This window comes from Mytilus galloprovincialis, chromosome 2 (genome assembly GCF_965363235.1).
Source record: "Mytilus galloprovincialis chromosome 2, xbMytGall1.hap1.1, whole genome shotgun sequence".
NCBI lineage: Eukaryota > Metazoa > Mollusca > Bivalvia > Mytilida > Mytilidae > Mytilus > Mytilus galloprovincialis.
The window spans coordinates 9,815,402-9,835,964 of record NC_134839.1 but is presented as its reverse complement, the minus strand read 5'-3'; the positions used below and the strand labels follow the sequence as shown (position 1 = coordinate 9,835,964).

The 20,563-nt window shown below is 29.7% G+C and overlaps 1 protein-coding gene across 4 annotated transcripts in view; it reads right to left on the bottom strand.

Moving 5' to 3' along the window:
- The window catches only part of LOC143062851 (uncharacterized), a 46,723-nt gene extending 26,666 nt beyond the window's left edge, over positions 1 to 20,057 (bottom strand). For 2 of the 4 annotated variants that reach the window (XM_076234660.1, XM_076234661.1), the window contains exons 1-14: positions 19,849 to 20,057; positions 17,924 to 18,131; positions 16,662 to 16,814; positions 14,596 to 14,754; positions 14,130 to 14,305; positions 13,786 to 13,899; positions 13,298 to 13,489; positions 12,636 to 12,714; positions 9,616 to 9,834; positions 8,965 to 9,140; positions 8,357 to 8,470; positions 7,831 to 8,022; positions 6,436 to 6,513; positions 4,491 to 4,509 (exon numbers count right to left, since the gene is read on the bottom strand). In XM_076234660.1, the coding sequence (XP_076090775.1) occupies positions 4,491 to 4,509; positions 6,436 to 6,513; positions 7,831 to 8,022; positions 8,357 to 8,470; positions 8,965 to 9,140; positions 9,616 to 9,834; positions 12,636 to 12,714; positions 13,298 to 13,489; positions 13,786 to 13,899; positions 14,130 to 14,305; positions 14,596 to 14,754; positions 16,662 to 16,814; positions 17,924 to 18,131; positions 19,849 to 19,908 (1,939 nt within the window). In that variant the 5' untranslated portion in view covers positions 19,909 to 20,057. Of the gene's footprint in view, positions 1 to 4,490; positions 4,510 to 6,435; positions 6,514 to 7,830; positions 8,023 to 8,356; positions 8,471 to 8,964; positions 9,141 to 9,615; positions 9,835 to 12,635; positions 12,715 to 13,297; positions 13,490 to 13,785; positions 13,900 to 14,129; positions 14,306 to 14,595; positions 14,755 to 16,661; positions 16,815 to 17,579; positions 17,625 to 17,923; positions 18,132 to 19,848 lie in introns of all 4 variants that reach the window. The other 2 variants (XM_076234662.1, XM_076234663.1) reach the window with 2 other exon arrangements.
- Between the last annotated feature and the right edge of the window lie 506 nt (positions 20,058 to 20,563).

Here is a 20,563-nt window from a genome sequence, read left to right as displayed (position 1 = left end):
AGTTTAAATGTTCTCATTGGCAATTAATAAAAGCTTTAACAGCCATCGAATCCCGATATCATATTCCAAGAATGTTTGAAATTAATTTTTTGGTTAATTTTACAATAAAAATGTTATACAAAATTAAGACATTTAAAATGAAAATGTCGTGAGCTGATAAAAAATTATCTATCTCCCAAAAAAATCTTAATTAAAGGCCTTAAAAAAATGTCAAGAAATGAATTTCATCTTCAATGTTACATCTGCAGCCATTACTATGTTATGGGTGTGTTTAAATATGCAAGACAATTAATTGAAGAATTAAAATATAAATCACAGTTCTTTTAAGACAAATAATGTATGTTTCTGCCGCTAAATATAATAAAGATTTAAAAAATAAAATGAATATCACAGCACTAAGAATATCACATACATATTAAAGAGAGATAAAATAAAAATGGTTTCTAACTTGGTTTTTACCCATTTTAACATTTCATAAATCAACAATGAAATAAAAATATTTGTCTCAAAAAGAGTTTTGGTTTAAGATGGTACCTAACACTACAGGGAGATAACTCTGTAATATCAGCTTAACGTTTTAATTATGTTGCTTTGTGAAGGCAATATAAAGCTTCACAACGATCAAAAATAGTGTTTGTTAAACTGCTAGTTTTTTCTGATAAAACGCTTGGTTCAAATTTTTTGATTTTTTGATATTTTTGTAAAAGGGTCAAAGTAAATAATTTGTCAAAGTTTTATGAAAATTAAACGAGCCAAATTTATTTTAGTGAAAGTGTTGGGTACCACCTTAACATACATATCCCTTCTTTTTTTATTATGGTCATTCTCTATTACTCTTCCAGTTTGAACAATGTACTGTGAAGAACAGCATACTCATATTATTTGTAAAATGTTATGAAACTTCAACTGAAAACCATTCACAAGTTTATATGCCAGAGTCCTTTTCAACATGCCTTGCTGATCCAAGTTGATTGCATATAATACCGGTCTTATATAAGTATAAAGATATGTGTTTATGAAATTGCTTAGTTATAAAAATTGATTGAAATGATGCAGATTTGCAATAATTTGGCATAGCAGTTTATAAAAATAAAATTGAATCTGATCTTAGTATAGAAATCTGGGATTAAAATAAATCTTATACATTTGTATGAGCAAATTAAAAGTGAGCACTTTCATAAATTTGAGTCAATATGACAAAAGTCAAAGCCATCATATTGAAACTATTATGACCATATATAAATTATTGTTTTTCTAGCCAATATAAGCATAAGGAAAAAGCAGATATTTAAAGAAACCAAAGACTTAGGTATCTTAGTATAAATGTATTGAAAACAAATGTTCTGATTATCATAAAATAGTGAAAATGTGTACACTGTTTGGGAAATGAGATTCAAATATGTAATACAAGCAAAACAGTTAGATTTTACAATGTGTAATTGACAAGACACAAAAACGTGGAACTGGACAGGCAAATATAACACAAAAACTGCTGCCTTATAAATGCAAGCCTTGATAGGTTGAAGATATGTTGTTATTTAAAAATTGACATGGCAAATTAAGGTTCTTTTTTTCAAAGATGCTACTCTCTTTTCCCTCTAGATATATAACAAAATATCTCTTCAAGAACATCAATTTAAAAAAAAAAGGTATCAAATTCACTATTATTATAGAATTGCAATTCAATAGAATAACGAATCTAACAATTAAACCATAGTTGTGATAAAAACAAATAACTTATTTAAGATCTTATTTCATTTGAGGTACAAATGTATTTATAAAAGTATTTTTTTTCTTTCAAAACAACAGCAAAGCTGCATAAATATCATGCAATTAGAGTACTTTCAATAGTATCACTGAACTTATATTTCATATAATTGTTGGGGGTATTTCACAAGAGTGAGTATTACACAATATTTGTATCAGACCACTAACAAACATATATTCCTGAATGTTATTATTCTTATAACCACAAATAGAGAATACACATTTTCATCAAACAGACATGTATTGTGAGAAATATGGAAAATGAGACATCAATTTTAGCAAGTGTCAATATTAGAATTAAAAAGTTGTTTTTATCACAAAATAATTGCATCTTTGTGTCCCATAGAAAATTGAGATTGAAGACTAACCTTTGATAGATCTAACAAATTGTTAGCAACTTTTCTAGACTGTAGATCAAAACATATTGTTGAGACTCTTGCATATCTATTATTGAAGACCTGTAAATTAACCTTTCAGATGTCTTTTGTATTTTTCTTATCAAAGTGTTGCTGTCAAATTGAGATATACTCTACAACTCCTTTTATCTACATTTAAGATAGCTATTGGTGTTTCATAGTTATAAGAGATGAACATAATCTGTGTGTTGCAAATAAAATCCTCTGATTTAATAATTTGAATCAAATGTTAATCTTTTGAAAAAAATCTTTATGAACATTTCTGTTAACTGGCAAACATATATCCAGCATTAAAAAATAAGTTCTTATATTCAATGACCCTTATAATACAAATATTTTAAGAGAATAAGTCTCTAGTCCTGTGTGAATAAGTATAACTTATTATAAATTGTAAGGTTTTTTTTAAAGAATAGAACCAATATACGACAATTTCCCTATTTTTATGTGAGATACATAGACAAAGTTTTGAAACATTAAAAATTTATGTCAATGTTCCATGGTTAATTGTGATCCTGGCTGAGCTTTTGAAAATCCGTACACATATTATCTATCTACTGCTAATCTAAATCATTGTGAAAAAGTTTATCCGCTAGGTACCCGCTGCATCTAATTTTTCCGTATGTGATGGATTTGCGACTTTGTCACCTGTTGTTGTCGAGCTTTCTGGTGCAATATCTTTCTCTATCACTTCTTCAGCAACTTCTGCAATTAAACAAACATGCAAGGTCATTCCAAGGTCATGCTTATGTCAAAGGATAAAAAGGTCATGCTTAAAAGGCAGGGCTCAAATGAAATAAACATGGTCTAACAGCTGACATGTTTCTACATTTTATTTTTCAAATAACTAATTTAATTAAAGCATCTACTAGTTAGACATTTCAGTGTTCTAATTTTAGAATAACTGATTTTCCATTATAAAATTTCTACAAGCAGAAAGAAAGTTTGACAGGCATTTCTGAAAGTCAAGCATTGCTTCTCTTCAGCCACTTTGACTCATGACTATACATGTAAAATGATTAGTTTTTTAAGAGCTTTATGATGAGAAAAGAAAACAGAAAAGTTTTGCAAAAAAAATGGATTTCATACAAAAACTTTAAAAAATGAAAATTCTGCTGGTCATTTGAGAAACAATATTTTATTTTCAGAAAAGGCCTTTTAAAATTTAGGTGCACAATTACCTAGATTGCATTTCTTCTTCTGTGTCTTCTATCAGTAACAAAATCCAGCAAAAAACTAAACTAACAGGGTTTTTTTCAAATGAATAATTGCAATTACAAATCTGCTGGGTGGTTTTAGCTTTAAAGAAATGCTATTTAACTATTTACTCTCTTCAGCGATATGACCATCAAAATTTTCATTTTTACACTTACTTTTTTAGAGAAATTGAAAGTGCCTGCTATATACTTAGTACGTGTAGTGATTTACTCATATACAGTTCACAGTGCATAAGCAAGATGATTCATGATCACACAGAAAGGTGAAGGTGTTAGTATAGACCAAGATTTGGCCTCATGAAAACTTAACATCATATGTGATTTTCCACCAATTTAGTGAGTAAAGTAAAATATATATGATTTATGAGAAGATATGACAAAAGAACAAATCATTTAGAGATATTACCACAAATTATGTCATTATAATTTTAAGACTTTATTGGGACAATAAACTAATTTCATGACATGATATCTATAAATGTTTGATATTTCTTTTTTTCTGTGAATTTGATATATTAATTTGTATATCTAAATTTTTAAAATATTGTTATCATTTTCCTTTTTTTTTTTTATTAAATTTGCTTTATCTATAAAAGATTTTCAAATATACAATATTCCACTGACATCAGATTTAATAATTTATGTCATTTTTTTTTTTTGGTAAAAAAAAATGATTAAAATCAGAATATAGATTTCATGGAAGTGTTTTAAGTAAAAATAAATATACCGTCTTAGGAAAGCCGTTTGCATGCTTGAAAAAAAATTTTCATTCCAAGTAACTCATTCCACACACACCTCTCTAATTTGTGAATTTTGTGATAGTATATAGATGGATTATTTCCCTTTCTGCGATTGACAACATATCACCTTCACAACTTCATATTGGCCCACAAACAGATTGGTTGTTATAAACCTATGGATAATCACATTATTTACAATTAGCCTGTTAATCGCTAATTCACTGTGCTATATGGATCATGTAAACAATGGCAGTTTATTATTAATTTACAGATCAGTAAGTGATCAGTGATTTACACATATAATCTAAAATATTCCAATCAGCATTATCTTATGAATACATAATTACACTTACCAGCTCCTGGTGGCTGTGGCTGAAAATAAAAAAAAACACACAATCATAATTTATTTTCATTTTGAAAAAAAATAAAACCAACTTATTCAAATGTGTATGGGGTTTTATTTTAGTGAGTTTATTTTCATTTTCATCTATTTAGTTTTAATTCAATTTTATTTTTTGGGGGGGATGGATCTTATCAACAGCAAACCACTCAAATCATTTTTCATGATCTAATATTTCCTCAGGAAAATATAACCATCAACCAAATTTTAATTCAAGAGCCTGCATCATATATCTACATAAAAATTTATCAAGATTTATATTATACTAAATTATTCAGAAATCACATTTAGCAAACATGACTATAGCTTCTTGAGAAAGTTTGAAATCAAATATTATTTAATAAAAACAGAATGCTACCAAGTGCTATCAGTCTTTTAAAAGCATTAAGGTCATGAATAATTGAAATTCATGAAATTAAAATAATATAATTAAAGGGAGATAACTCAATCATTTAATAGTTAATTTGTAAACAAAATTAATGATACATTCATGGACAATCTAATACATTTTTAGTCTAAATTTGTGTTCCCTTATGCTTTTAATATGATTTGAAACATTCACATTTCAACAAAAATTAAAAATCTTCAAGATATAAAACAAATTAATAAATAATAATTATAATATTAACTTACATTCATTTTCAGAAGTAAATATTTTAAGTCTTCAGAAAGTAAATATCTCACAGAATTCTTCAGGTGATCTTATAACAGTGAGCTAAAAGGGGACCCTTATCATAATTTACAGATCAAATGTGATAAAAAGCATGCAATGTGCTATAAAGGGGCATACCTAGAGAAAAATCAGATTAAAAAATCTTTGTTAGATTAATATAGATTTTGTTATTTAATTAAAACAAAAAAATGTATTTCAATTTTATTAATTCATTGCAGTTATAGAAATAGATAAGAAAATATTTGTGTACATTAGGCAAAAGATTCTCCTTTTCTGATCCCCACTGTATATTATTATGTATCAATATAAGTGTGATGTTTATGTAGCATTGTTTTACTGGGAAATGTATGAAGGTTTCATGAGGAAATAATTTTATATATAAGAAATAACTGTATATCTTAGGCAATGATTCTACAGTGTCATTCTAAGAATTGAATTAAAATCTTATGAACTTTGGTCAAAAAGATTTTTATTGACAAATTTTAATTTCAATTTAGATTCTTTTTAAATTATTTAAATGACTGTTTAAATTTCCAGTTTAATTTCAGAGTCACTTAAATCTTAATAAGAAATAACTAGGAAAAATAATCTGAAATGAAACAATTGAGTGAGAGCAGTGAACAGAAAAATCAAGGGCAAAACTGGATAAAAATCTAACTTTTCTTTTTAAATACATGGTTATTATAACAATGTCTGTTTTACCTCATTAAATTTTCAAAACCTACCACCAAATATTAAAAAAATTAAAACATATTATACAGTTTTATGCAATGTTAAAATAAAGTTTATAAAAAAAATACACATCAGTATAGACAGTTTTATTTGAATGAAATATTGATTTTTGACAAACTGGTACATATGGCAAAAACTCAAATGTCCCCTTACAAATCCTTCTTCTAAAATATAAAAAAAAACTTCACCAATTTTTATATCTAGAAAGGGGCATAACTCAAGATCGGTATAAGTGATGCCACCAAATTTCAAACTTGATCTGTATTATGTGACAATATGCATAGCTTATAAGTTTCATAACATTTGGTAGAGGTGAATGTACGGACCTACAGATGGACAAGGGTAAAACTTAATGCCCCCTCTGCTATGTCGGGGGGCATAAAAATCCTGATTTTACTTGTTTTTTTTTAAATTTTAATCTCTAACTCTTTAAAAACTTCCAACAAAAAGAAAACAAACTAAGAAAAAGTTGGCTTTACATTTCACAACTTACCTTTCTGCCAAAAAATGCAAAATCTAAAACTTGACTGATGTTGAAGAATATTTCATCCAAGTCTCTGTCTCCATCAATCTAAAATAATTCAAAAAATCAATAAATTTAAGGTTTTTCTCGTTACATCTAATAAAATATCATAATGTGTCATATCAACTTCTTTCTAATACAAAATACTGTTGGCCCAACATTATTTTGTATTAGAAAGAAGTTGATATGACACATGATGATATTTTATAAGAAGAAATTGTAATTGTAATGAAAGAATCACAAAGTAATTGTAATGTAATGCAGTACATTGCAATGTAATGGCCCCAGGCCTGATGTTGGCATCATGTAACACTGCATACTTCAGATGGGGATTTACTCTTTTAATTTTATGATGCATGGATGGTTTTTTTCTGATTGTATGCTGAACAGTGTTGTGAATTGGTTTTTATCTCAACCTCTGGATGTTATGATTTGACATCCTACAAATTGTCATATGGAATATTTTTCAGGATTAAGGCTACACTAAATTAATTTTTGTTCCATGGATTTCAAGGAGACTAAAAGTTCCTTGCAATCAATTTTTATTCTATTTTTTTTCCTGTCAAAATTTGAATACGAGAAACTTACAAGATATGTTCATGATCCTGAGGCCTAGGCTAATCAGCAAAGAGACAATTTTTAGGTGTGTTTTTAACAATTAAATTATAAAATACATGTAATACATTTGAAAATTTCTTGAAATAGTTATGTAATAAATTTTTTCAGAAAGCATACTATGAGAGAATGATTTAATTTTAATCGAGCAACTGCCATAAAGAAAATCTTCAATAAAAGCGTTAGTTTCCTTTATTGATTATTTCAAAGTATTTCTTCAGATTGGTCTCTCATTTATGTTTACCTCTTTTCTTCTTTACCAATATAACTGTAGAGTTATCTCCCTTGACTCATGTTTACTAATAATGGTTACAATACACCATAAGATTGTATTGGCGCAGCCATTTTATGAGCATTCAGCATTAAAAGTATGGGTAATTCTGATTGGTTGATATGTGCAGCCGTATTTTTTTATCACAAGGGACTAAGTGCATTCTGCATTATATCGAAGGCCAAACAATTTTTTTTCCTTAGCCCTTAAGGAAATGAGATATCTTTTCAACACTAGAATGAGACACATATTTGCATGTAAGTGCAAAATTGATAGGCATGGGAGATAAGTACGAAATACGTTAAGAAAAGCAATGCAAACCTATCTTTTTTGGACCAAAAAATACTGTCCGAATAGCTTTTCTGTAATTCTAGCAAGGTTTCGTTAAAAAAAATCAACTTTCTTAATTCTGTATCTCACAAAAGGCTATCATTGTCGCCTATGGGAAAATTAATTGTTTATTTCAATCTAATACTTACTGCTACAAGTTTTCCTTGGTCATCTAAATGTTTTAATATTGGTAATGTGTTATTCTTGAAGAATGTTAGCCTACTTTGTATGGCATTTAAGTTGTCATCAATACGACCGCTGGCGTTTCCTCGGTCAAGTAACCGTTTCTGCATGTAATATTCTTCACAGTCTAATAATATTGCAAAATTTAATCCACCAATCTAAAAATAGATGTGTCAAATAGTATGTGTTACATTATAAGTTTGTATACAATTCATAACATAACTTAATGGATAGTTATAATTGGTGGAGATACATTAACTATATGAACAAATTTGTCAGTTTCCTTCCAAGCCCAACACATGCACATTGATTTATTGAAAGTCATAAACTACAAGTATTAAAGAAAAGTTTACAATTAAATTAAGTTTTTTTTCAATTAATTGTTTTAAACTTTATGAATTAAAGAATTTGTCATTCTTTCAATGTTTCAGATTCATATAGTAGCTTTCTTGAAGATAATAGAGTTATTCCCCTTTACAACTGCCTACTTACATGTTTATTAAATTCTTCCAATTGTAGTTTATCTCTGGGGTATCCCTCAACAATGAAAGCTGCAGCATCTTTGTTCTTTTTTATTTGTTCTATCAGGAGTTCAGCTGTTACTTCCTAAAAAAAAATACAAATCACAGCATTCATTAGACCTTGAGACAAAATTATCAGTAAGTTATTAAAATTAGTTTTTTTGGCCAAAATATTTATTGAACTTATATTTAAAAAGAAGTAAAGTTTTTGTCCTGTTTTCAAAACAAAAAATGATTTGTTTTTCTTTCAAAGCAAATTTACAGGAGATTATTATAAGTTGTTTTTGACAAATAGATTGTAAAAACATCTTTTCAAAGGATTTAATCTTTACTTATTTTTTATAGTTTTATTAAGAAAAAAAAATCTTAAGGATAATAAGAGAAACAATGTTATCAAACTGCTTTGAAAAACACTTCACAAAATATATGTAATACTTGGGAAAATGACTGATTACTTTTAGCTTCATGTCAATTTACAAATACTTCAGAAAAATCAGCAGGGCTAAAAACAGACTTGTAAATAAAATGAAAAAAATAATTAAGTTTCTAATACATCTATATTATTTTTTAAAAAGTTACCTGTGGAGCCATTTCACCTTTCTGCACTAAAGTACCAATCATACCCCATTTCTCATCAGCTGATCCTTGTGTAGCAATTTGGTTTCGTAAAATGTCTCCCATGGAAAGATGGATAACTTCCTTATATCGTTCACAAACCTTTTTACATTGTGTACCCTTACCACTCCCAGGACCACCTGAAATACAAAAGTGATATTAACGTTACAGCAAAAAGTAAAAAAATATAAGGCAAGGTATATAATTTAACAACTCCATAATGACTTTAACTGATTGCATACAGAATTTGTTACATCTTATTGGTTAAATTTTATAATTATGAAAAACTCATTTAACAAAGAGCTAACACATAAATCACAGTATAAACTGCCAACAATTTTGAGAGATAGGACAGTCAAAATTAGCAGCAAATTCGAGTGAAGGCTAGTTTTGAATTTTTTATGACCCAACCTTTATAAAGATTAAAGGACATAAAAATGTATCAAATATTAGAAAATGTCATGAGCTGTAATACTAATACATCATTCTATACAGTGCTGACATAACTAACTCCTCTTACAGCAGTTTGTTTACCTTTAGTTAAGATATCCTGTTTAAAAAATGATATTACAAAAAGGGAAATAATCTTAACAATAAAAAAGGGAGATAACTTACCAACAATTAAAATGATAGGACATGTAGGTAATCCATCTTTCCTCCCTGTGTCTGGTACATCAATTGTTGGAGGTCGTGTAGCTAATGGTACTATCACATCTTCAGGTTGGACTGTACTGTCTTTATTGTCTTTACTGTCCTTTTGTTTAGGTGTAGAAGGCCTTCGTTCTCGTTTCTTCTGTGGGGGTGGAGCAGTCAATGGTTTAGCATTCTTCAGTTCTACAACAACAAAATTTACAATGTATTGGTGTATTTAAAAAATGTTAAAATACATTTTATTTGTTAATAAACACTCAGTCTTTAAAGGTCTATTCTAACTTTCTGATTCAATCTTCAATTAAATTGTAAACAAGAGGCTGTCACAACGACAGCAAACCGGATTTATTAACATTTATTTGTGTCCTGGCAATATCACAAGAACCATAACTGATGAATGCTGAAAGTGAAAATCGTCAATATCAAATTTGACCTCCATTTTGTAGTCAGTATCAACATATTAAAATTTGAAAAGCTTAGATTGAATGGTTCTTAAGTAAATGCAACAACATGAATGGAAACACCATTTTACGATCTTTCAAGAACCATTACTCCTGAACGGTAAAAGTCAAAATCGTCATTATTAAACTTGACCTCCATTTTGTCATCAGTAACAACATATAAAAATTTCAAAAGCTTTGGTTGAATGATTTATGAGAAAATGCACGGACACGACTGGAAACACCATTTTTCAATCTTTCAAGAACCATAACTCCTGAACGGTAAAAGTCAAAATCGTCATTATTGAACTTGACCTCCATTTTGTAATCAGTAACAATATATTAAAATTTGGGAAGCTTTGGTAGACCAGTTCATGCATAAATGCACGGACACGACTGGAAACTACATTTTTCAATCTTTCAAGAACCATAACTCCTGAACCGTAAAAGTCAAAATCGTCATTATTGAACTTGACCTCCATTTTGTCATCAGTAACAACATATTAAAATTTGGGAAGCTTTAGTAGAACAGTTCATGCGTAAATGCACGGACACAACTGGAAACTCCATTTTTCAATCTTTCAAGAACCATAAGGCCAACCTTAAAAATATGTTTGTTTGCAGTTTTCCGACTGTACCTTCAGACTGAAGGGTCGGTAGGTAGGGAAAATATTTTATTTTATCAGCCAAAATACAGTTTAAACAAGCAGTTACACTAAACCAAGTTTCTTGTGAAGAAAAAAAAAAAACATTTTAAAACAACAAACACTGGACATGCTGAAAACCAACATCAAATGAACAGGCATTTTCAGATAAAAAACTTTTTAACCAAAACTGAAACTTTAACATAGTGTCATTATCCAATTTATGACATAAAATATGGTATAATTATTGAATACTGGAACACTTATAAACAAGGAATGTCATTCATTATGACTAGAACTGTTTTAAAGAAATATATTCAGAAATGTATGCTTTTTGACTAGAATGTTTTCATGAGTAGAGTATTTTCATCAGAAAAATGTAGATATTAAAGATTTATAAGACAATGTATTAAAGAGTGTATTTTTAATAAAATAACCATTGAATCTTCCTCAATTGAAAAAAAGGCAACTTGAAAAAAAAGTATTAAGACATTCGACTGTTTTCATATTTCTAACAATATTTAATTATATGTGATAAGGTTATATTTTTGCCAGGCTTTAATGAAAACCAAAGAAATCTAAAGTTTGGGGTGAAATCCATATAGCACCCCATTAAAAGTAAATGGTCTGTACTGAAATGTTTTTAATGCATAAAAAAAATTGGCAGCATAGCTCCTAAGGACATGTTTTAATTGAATTCACACAGGCCACACAGTTTGGGTATATTTAATATTGTAAGAAAGAGAATAATTGCAATGAGTGGGGCAGCCCCCCTTATCCTAAAGGAGCATACTCATTGCAATCGAAGATAGATTTAATATAGAGAGAGTATATTTATTTTTCAAGCTAACCATTCATTTTCTCTACATCTTTGTGTAGTTAGGGTTGCTTCTTATTGATTTGGCATGATCTATATCCATTAACATTTCAAATCAACCCTTCCTCCGTACAGGCGTGTTTACAGATATCCATGAAGATTTAAGTCACGGAGGAGTGGTTTCATCTCTGTCGTCTTCACAACGATTTGTAGAAAATATGCCATACTTCAAGCTGCTGTCGAATTATTTAACCACTGAAATTGGTTCCATAAAGTCAGGCTCCACACATTCTGTACCCGATTTGTTTGAGACAGAAATTATGGTTATCGTGTCAGTTATGAATATCCGCTGCATCATCGTCAACGATATCATCACACATCATTACATGTGCCTGAATCTGTATAAACAGTTTACTAATAAACTTTTTTGTTTGTTATTTGTCTTAAAATTGACACGAGACGACAGCGTAAAGTACTCCTCCGTGACTTCATGGATACCTGTAAACAATTTCCATGTGCTTTATCATTAAATGGTAACATGAACGCTTGACGGGAAGCTAAGAAAAACCGAACTTGAAATGCGTAATTGACCCAGACTTTAAATCATTTCCGGAAAGGACCCAAAGTTCCGGATCGCGTCAATAGAGGTATTAAAAAAAATTTCTTCAAATTTAAAGCAATAAAATTTTCCCAGTCGGGAGGATTTTCAAGGGTCGGTCGGTAAACTGCAAACAAACGATATTTTAATTTAAGCCTAACTCCTGAACGATAAAGTCAAAATCGCCATTATTGAACTTGACCTTCGTTTAGTTGTCAGTAACAACATATTAAAATTTTAAAAGCTTTGGTTGAACGGTTCATGAGTTAATGCACTGACAACATTTGATTGCCGCCTGCCCGACCGCCATACATCCCCAAATCAATAACCGACATTTTTGTCACAAAAGTCCGGTTAAAAAGTACTGATCAAAATTGTTCTTTATGAGCAATTGTAACAGGAATCTTATCTTTAATGCTTCAAGAAAACTGTTTTGTATCAGAATTTAAACCATTTTATAGGCTACATGTATTTGAAATTCTTACCAAAATTGTTCTTTTTAAGGAATTTGAACAAATTTCCTACTTCAAATGCAATCTCCTTTGTGTCTCTGTCCCCATTCACCTGTTAAAAAGCAATAGAATATATAAATACATTATGGCATTCTCTGATTTCAAACACAAAATTATAGTTGCACTGCACTTATTCAAATTATTTAAATAATTAAAATGCATATATATTCAACCAGGGTGAACATTTATGTTGGTTTTCAACTACCAGTATGTGAGATATTCTGACAAATTTTGAAGTTTTGCCTACAGGTAATAACACAGTTGATACCAATAGTGGATCAGGAACTGGCTTATCTTACGGAGCATCTGATTTCAACCCAGGTTTTGTGTTGGATTCATTATGCTCAATATTTGGCTACTGTGCAGTATGAATATTGTGTCCTGATGCGTGTCTTGCACAGGTCTACTTTTACTGGACTTTTACTGTCTTAAAGTTTTGCTTTTGCCCCCTATGTGTCACCTTCATCTTTTTTCATCAAAATACATAGTATTACATGTAAAGATGAAAATACAGAAAAAAAAATATGGCTAAATGTATGCTGATTTCGAGGAATCCTTTAAGCAAGAAGCTATTTTCAACCCCAGTTACAGAGTCTGAATGTTGCAATGGAGAAAATTTTAATAGTAGATCTTACCACAAACACTCTTCCCATGTCATCATAGTATTTGACCACAGGTAATGTGTTGTCTTTAAAGAATGTAATCCTCTTTGAGATGGCCCCCAAGTTATCATCAATTCTGTCTGTCTTTTGTCCTCTTTGTAGAAGTCTTTGTGTGCAATAATATTCCTCACAATCCAAAAAGAAAACTGCATTCACCTTGCCAATCTGAATATATAAAAACATTGGTTTTGTACATGTATTCATATACACAATATATAATTATATATATATGTAAAATTAAACATCACACACTCAATAAAACTGCAAAACTATGAGATTAAAGCATTCTCTTTATCGTATTTTACTTTGTGTTAAAAATAATAAAATAGTTGAGATTTAAAGCTCCCTGTTTGGTTATGCTATCTTGATTTGTAATAGATTTGTTTGGTTCATTGGATCAGTGATATGTTGCTATAGGCTTCAAAACAGTTAGGAACATCTTCAGTTGAATAATAACATACCACTTTCATATACTCTTGGACTTGTTCCATATCTCTTGGATATCCTTCTAGTATGAATCCCTTGGCATTCTTGTGTTGTTTGAATGAATCCAAAAGTAGTTCTCCAGTAACTTCCTGTCAAAGTAAAAAAAGAATATGATCCATGAAATTATGTTTAAACTTTATATTTCAGGTAAAAGATAAACTAATTTAGCTGGTTTATTGGAATTATACCAATAAACAAGTTTGAAAATACCTTTGTAGGTTTATTTTTAAAGTATAGATCTGCACGTGTGGTTGTATAATGATGAATCAAGTGGAAAATATTTCTTGCATATAAGTCTTTTACTGATGTAATATCTCACCTCTGGTGCCATTTCTCCTTTTGATACAAGATCTCCAATCATACTCCATTTATCCTCAGCTTTGCCTTTCTGTGCAATCTCATTCCGTAAGATATCACCCATAGACAAATGAACCCATCCTTCTGCTAACTTCAGTAAGCTGTTTACTTGTGTCAGTTTTCCTGAACCAGGACCTCCTGTATAATTAATTGATTTTAAATGTTAGTGAATCTTTTACAAGAAAGTTCATTAAAGGACAATTTAAGATTCATTTTTATTTAATATCTGCCAAAGGTTAATAAAGAATCCTGAGACACAAAACTTTTCTAGATCATGGATGACAGCCAAAGGAAATAATGCTTTTAAAAACTTTAATAAATTACAGAAAATATTTATCCCTTCATCAACCTTTTCCAGTCATGGGTACTTACAAGTATGAATGATGAACACAAATTGAAGGCTATGTCCTTGACATTGTAAGACTCACCCATGATAAATACAATAGGAACATCAGGAATGTCAGCCTTGTTCACAGTTTTAGCCTTTGTGTCTGATGTGACTTTGTCGTTTATTTTAGCAGAATCAGCTGGATCTGCAATAGGTGGCAGTGGTGTTCCTCTCTTCTCCTCCAATGGAACAGGTGATTCTGAAATTCAAAATCATTTTATAATTCTTGCTTGAACTAGTATTCTTGTTTATTCATAATTATGAATTTTGTGTTTATAACTCTGTTTTCATTAAAATGCATGCAATCAATGAAATATAATACCACTACCCAATAAACAGGGTTTTTCTGTGGATTTATTTGCTTAATAATGTATTGCTCTCTAAAAAATTAAAATCTCACATTTTTTAACTTGAAGTAAATGCTTTTTTTACTCCTAGGATTTTCATATATTATAATTATAAAGTTTAAAATAGATATGCAATTTTCAAATATTTGAAATATTTTTTTTCCTGTCAACTACCATCCTCACACCATACAAATTTTATTTTTAGAAGACAAAAAAGCAGATGATTGATTTTTAGGATACATTAATTTTTCAATCCTGAAAAAAAACATAAATTTGAAAGACAAAAATTAAACATGCATTATGAAAAATCTGTATTTTGATAAAATTTCTATTTTTGGTGCAAAGTTATCAACTGATGAAAAAAGGGGAAAAAAACAACATATAGCCATTGGCGGATCTAGAAGGGTTCCTGGGGTTGGAACCCCCCTTTTTTTGGCTGATCAATGCATTTGAATCGGAACATATAGTTGGAACCCCCCCCTTTGTCCTGGGTTGGGAACCCCCCTTTTTTAAATGGCTGGATCCGCCACTGATAGCATATCCAGCTCATTTTTGTATAAAGTATAAAATATTATTAACAAAATATGTTACAACAAACAGACAAATTTTAAGGATGAAACTGAATTATCATGGATTTTTTGTAATGATTATTTTTTTTTTTGTATTAAAATTTGAACCAAGTTATACATTCATAGAGAAGTACATATTTGTATAAAATATCTATAACAGAAGATAGTATTGCAAAACAATATAGATATTTTCCTATTGAAATGTATGTACAAAGTGTGCAAAAGTGAGTTAATGTCAATTCAATCATGTGCATATGTGCTTTTAAATAATAAAATTGAGAATGGAAATGGGGAATGTGTCAAAGAGACAACAAGCCGACCATAGAACAGACAACAGCAGAAGGTCACCAAGTTAGGTCTTCAAACATACTGAATAAAGTATGTTTGTAAAATCAAACAATTAAGATAATATTGAAATTAGCCTATCCTTGAAAATCCAAAAAATGGAAGATAACTTTTTGGTGTTTGCATGGACTTTGAAAATACTATATTTAAATAATATTGTATCTTCAATGGAAAACCTTGAATGACAATTTCAACATTTCTGACAATTTGTAATAATAAAAAATCCATGAGTCTTTATCATACAGTAAATTAAACATGGTCTGAACGATTTCACATTTGCCCAAATATATATCACGATCTTGACTATTTTAAAGAAATTCATATGTTTTCTTATATATTATACTAAACGTAATTCCTAATAATGTCTAATATATAATAGAAAGCTTTACTGACATTACACTTAGAAATATAAATTAGAGTTGATTTTTTAGTAAAGAAATATAACATGATGAAAGCAGAAATTTTTGTTGTGGTTTTTAATTTTGTTTGTTTCATGGATTTCCTTGTTTTCAAAATTCCAATAGGAAACATACTTTATATATTTCCACCATGGATTTCCACCAATAAATATTATTTATAAATCATAAAATGTAATCCCTTTCCAGTTATATAATAAATGAAAGTTATATGAAAACTTTTGACTTTACTTTTCAGGGCATTCAGTGTAAAAAAAATGATTTATGATATTCTAAGACCACATGTGACAAATAAATGTTACTTTTTGGTTTAAATTTAATTGCTGTTCCATAATACCATAATGCATGTAATGACAGGAAGAAAACAGATGTAAATATATAAGATGAAAGCTTAAGAAATAACTTTGAGGCAATTGTGCAATGTTTTACCCTGTTTCCTTTTACTATCACTTGGGGTAACAGACCCTTTCCTATCTATAGGTGTTAAAGACCTTTGTCTTTCAACTGGGGTTACAGACCCTTTTCTATCAATTGGTGTGATAGACCTTTGTCTGTCCACTGGTGTGCTACTTCTCTCGGAGTCTGGAAATCAATTAATGGAGATTGAACAATATATATAAAATTTGCCTAGTTACCCTCTTGATTATGATACATTTATCCACTAGGGATTATTAAATTTTCAACATCTAATATTTGGGGTTTACATGGCATTTTTTTTTTTTTTACTGAGAGTGGATGATTATTTTAAACATAGGGTATTGAATCAACAGAATCTGTTTCTCTAATAATGTAATGGAAAATGATTACAGCATTGTTCTAATTTTGGCCTCGAGTCTCACTGAAGAGACATTGATTGTTGAAATTGTGCATCTGGTGCAGAAAAAATGGTACCATTTATGTTAATTTCAATAGAAATGATGGGATATTACACAAGAGAACTTTAATCAATGTGGTTTATCAAAATTTTATCCAACCTGTAAAGACAAACATTCAAATACAACTAAGACATTAATATTTTTATTAAAACAAGATGTTTGTACACAAAGTCAAATTGTGAATGCTAGGTGAAATGTTAGTCTCTTAATGATACTTTGCCTGTTTGGTAAAATTTTATTTTTTTGAAAAACCATTATTTTAAACAGAGTAAATGGTATGATCGTCAGCTGTTACTTATGTGAAAGAGTAAAATTAACTGCTGAAGTCACATCAAAGCCAATGATAGCATTACATCCGTTAGTAAACATGATGTGAATCAAAAAAGGCTGATAAGTCTCTACAATTTGTTATATCATAAATGGGAGACAACTCTCACTCATTGATTAGGGAAGATAACTCCATACCATGTACCTATTATAGACTTGCCAGATCTTTCGACCCAAAAGTAGTCTTGACCTGACAAACAAAATTGACTTGTAATAAAATTATAGCATGAAGTTAATTCCATTGCTCTTAATAATAAAATCAAAAAGACAATTGCCATTTTAATTTTTTATTAAAAACTCTAGCAACCAGAATTTTATTTCTTAAGTGTATACTATACAATACTTTAATTCTACATGGTTAATTACACTTAAAACAATGTGAAACTACATGTGTTATAGATCTTTAAAATTGACACTAAAAACTTTTCATTACAATCTAATTAGAAACTTAGTACATGTAAAACTAACAGATATTTAATATCCTATTACCTATTTTTGCTGGTGTTTTTGACCTGGATTTTGGACGCTTTCCATTATCTGGAGTTATAGGGGGCAGTGGAGTCTTTGCTCTCTTTGCTTCTACGAATGAATTCCATGCCAAGTTTTCTTGACCTTTGTCACTGACTTTAGCTAGACAGTCTATCAGATAAGCTATGTGATCTGTTGGTCTGTGGTACATCAGACCAGTCATCAAACTCTGCAAAAAAAAAAAAAAGTTTTTTCAAACAATTTAGTAATTCCTATACATGGACAGTACCATATAAATGTAACAAATTGAACTGAAGTACCAAAGATTTGATAGTAATCTGGCTACTGTTTCTAGAACATCCTACATTTTCATCTTGAAATCATGTGGATATTCAGAATGGCAGATTTGAAAGCAAATGTGCAGTATGTGACAGCTATATGTGGTCTACATGTACCTTTATCTTCAATATTACAATTTATCTGTTATAGGTCCAGTAAAAGTATTATTTCACTGAGCACATTCAAATATACTGTATTACATGTACATCATGCATTTCTGTTTAAAATGAAAATTATCAACATCTTATACTTGACATGATTGCACATGTACCACAAATAGATCATCTGATGTATATGATACTCTGCAAGTATGTTCCATTGTTCAGGATATTTCAGACACAAAAGGAAAAATGAGCATATGATGGTAATATTCTTTGGTTGTTTTTTTTTAATCTCCTTTACACAAATTCCAGTATAAAGGGATGTATACAAATGTTTTGGAGTAGGTCTTATTTGACATGTCTGATGCTATTTCTGGATTTTTAAATTTTATTTCATTTTGTTTTTAAATTAGGTCATTTGGGTATTAAAATCTTAGGTACATTGTAACTAAATTACTATGGTTGATTTTAAATTGGTTCTGACAGTGTCAATGGGTCCTAATTCAAAACGTAAGGATTGCTAGAAATATCCATGCCTATTGTAAAAATGTACAATGTATGACCACTGGCTGATCTTAATCAGAATATTTTTACATGGTACATTGTAGCTAAGAATTTCCAGCAAGGGTATATATAAAAGAGCCTCCAAGGGACAACAACAAAGAGACAGGTAAAAAATTATTTCTCAGAAAAACAGACAATACTTAGACCAAATTCAAACAGTGCCTTCAAAACATTCCATATTAGATTGATAAAAAAAAAACTAAAGGATCAAAAACATTAGCCCAAGAAGGGTAGCAGATCATTCTCCAGTTGCCATCAACCATTCTGTTGCTCTTGTGTGAAATAAGAACTAATTTTAAACCACAACAGAAGCAATATATAGTACATTAGAATGAAACCGTGCAGTATAGACAATTTCATTGTATAACAATGATCATTATCAGCTCCGAAAATGAACTCAAATGGAAGATACGTTGATGCTCTTGTCTGCATATGTTAATTGGCCCTGAAAATCTTAAACAGGTCAGCAACCCTACATCAGCCATATATATATGTGGGTGTGTGAGAACATACAAGTAAATAAAAGATTAACTACGAATTATAACAGTAAACTACTCCCAGTTCTTAAAAAATGTGTATAAATGTACAAGGGTCATGTATATTGAAATATAATTTATAAGACTGTAAAATTGTATATAAGCAGCAATTGACGAGTCATATACAAAAGGTAACTTCACAGCAGACAAATGAAACAAACAAAAATCTATGGGAACTCATCAGGTTTCTCATATCATATGATCAAATGTATAGACTATATACATGTAGCAGGTTTATTTTTACACATGTTTTAGGTTTATACAAATTAGAGACATCTGACTGTTTCTTTTGGCATAAGTAAACTTCTGTCAAATATATAAAATTAATCATTATTTCAAAGATATAAAGGAATATCTGTAAAGATGCAGATGTCAACTGGAATGAAACTTGAAAGATGTTTCTCACCTCAAACAAGCGAGGAATCTCTCGCTTTGACAGGTAGGTTTTTGCATCCTCCGTACTCATCTTTCCGCTACGGACGCGGATGTAGGATTCCTTTTTTCGTGGTATCTTGACGGTTATGTAGAACGATTAGTAAATATTTTGGGAAACCGCGTTTTGCTTTCACTCAGAACATCAAGCACCTGTATCCAAGGACAACAAATAGGTTGCGTATAGTCTTCCGGCTCGATGTAAGAAAAGTAGTTCTTATCTAGTCCCTAATTACATTTAATACGTCTTTATTAATTAATTTGTAATGAAAATGCAATTTGAAAATCTTATTGTACTGATATAATAGTAATAAAAATGCAGTTTTAACTTTAATAATTTTATTAACATTTAGAAAATAATGCGGATTGATATATCGAAATATTATGGATAATAACCAAAAACAATTTGAATAAAAAACAAACATGGAAGAACCATTGTCTTTGTAGTTTTATATAACCAGAGACACATGATACAGTCAAGGTCGTTAAAAACTTCTATTTTTTGCATTATTATATGTCTCTGATATAACCAATGATTTGTATAGCCCAAATAATACTATACAACTCCTTGATATAACACAGTTATAAGTTGTCACTGGTCTTATATTCAGATCAAGTCGACTCCAGTGTCCGAGTCTCAAGAGAAACAACGTCAACACATATTTAGCTTGAATTCCATGACAGTTCTG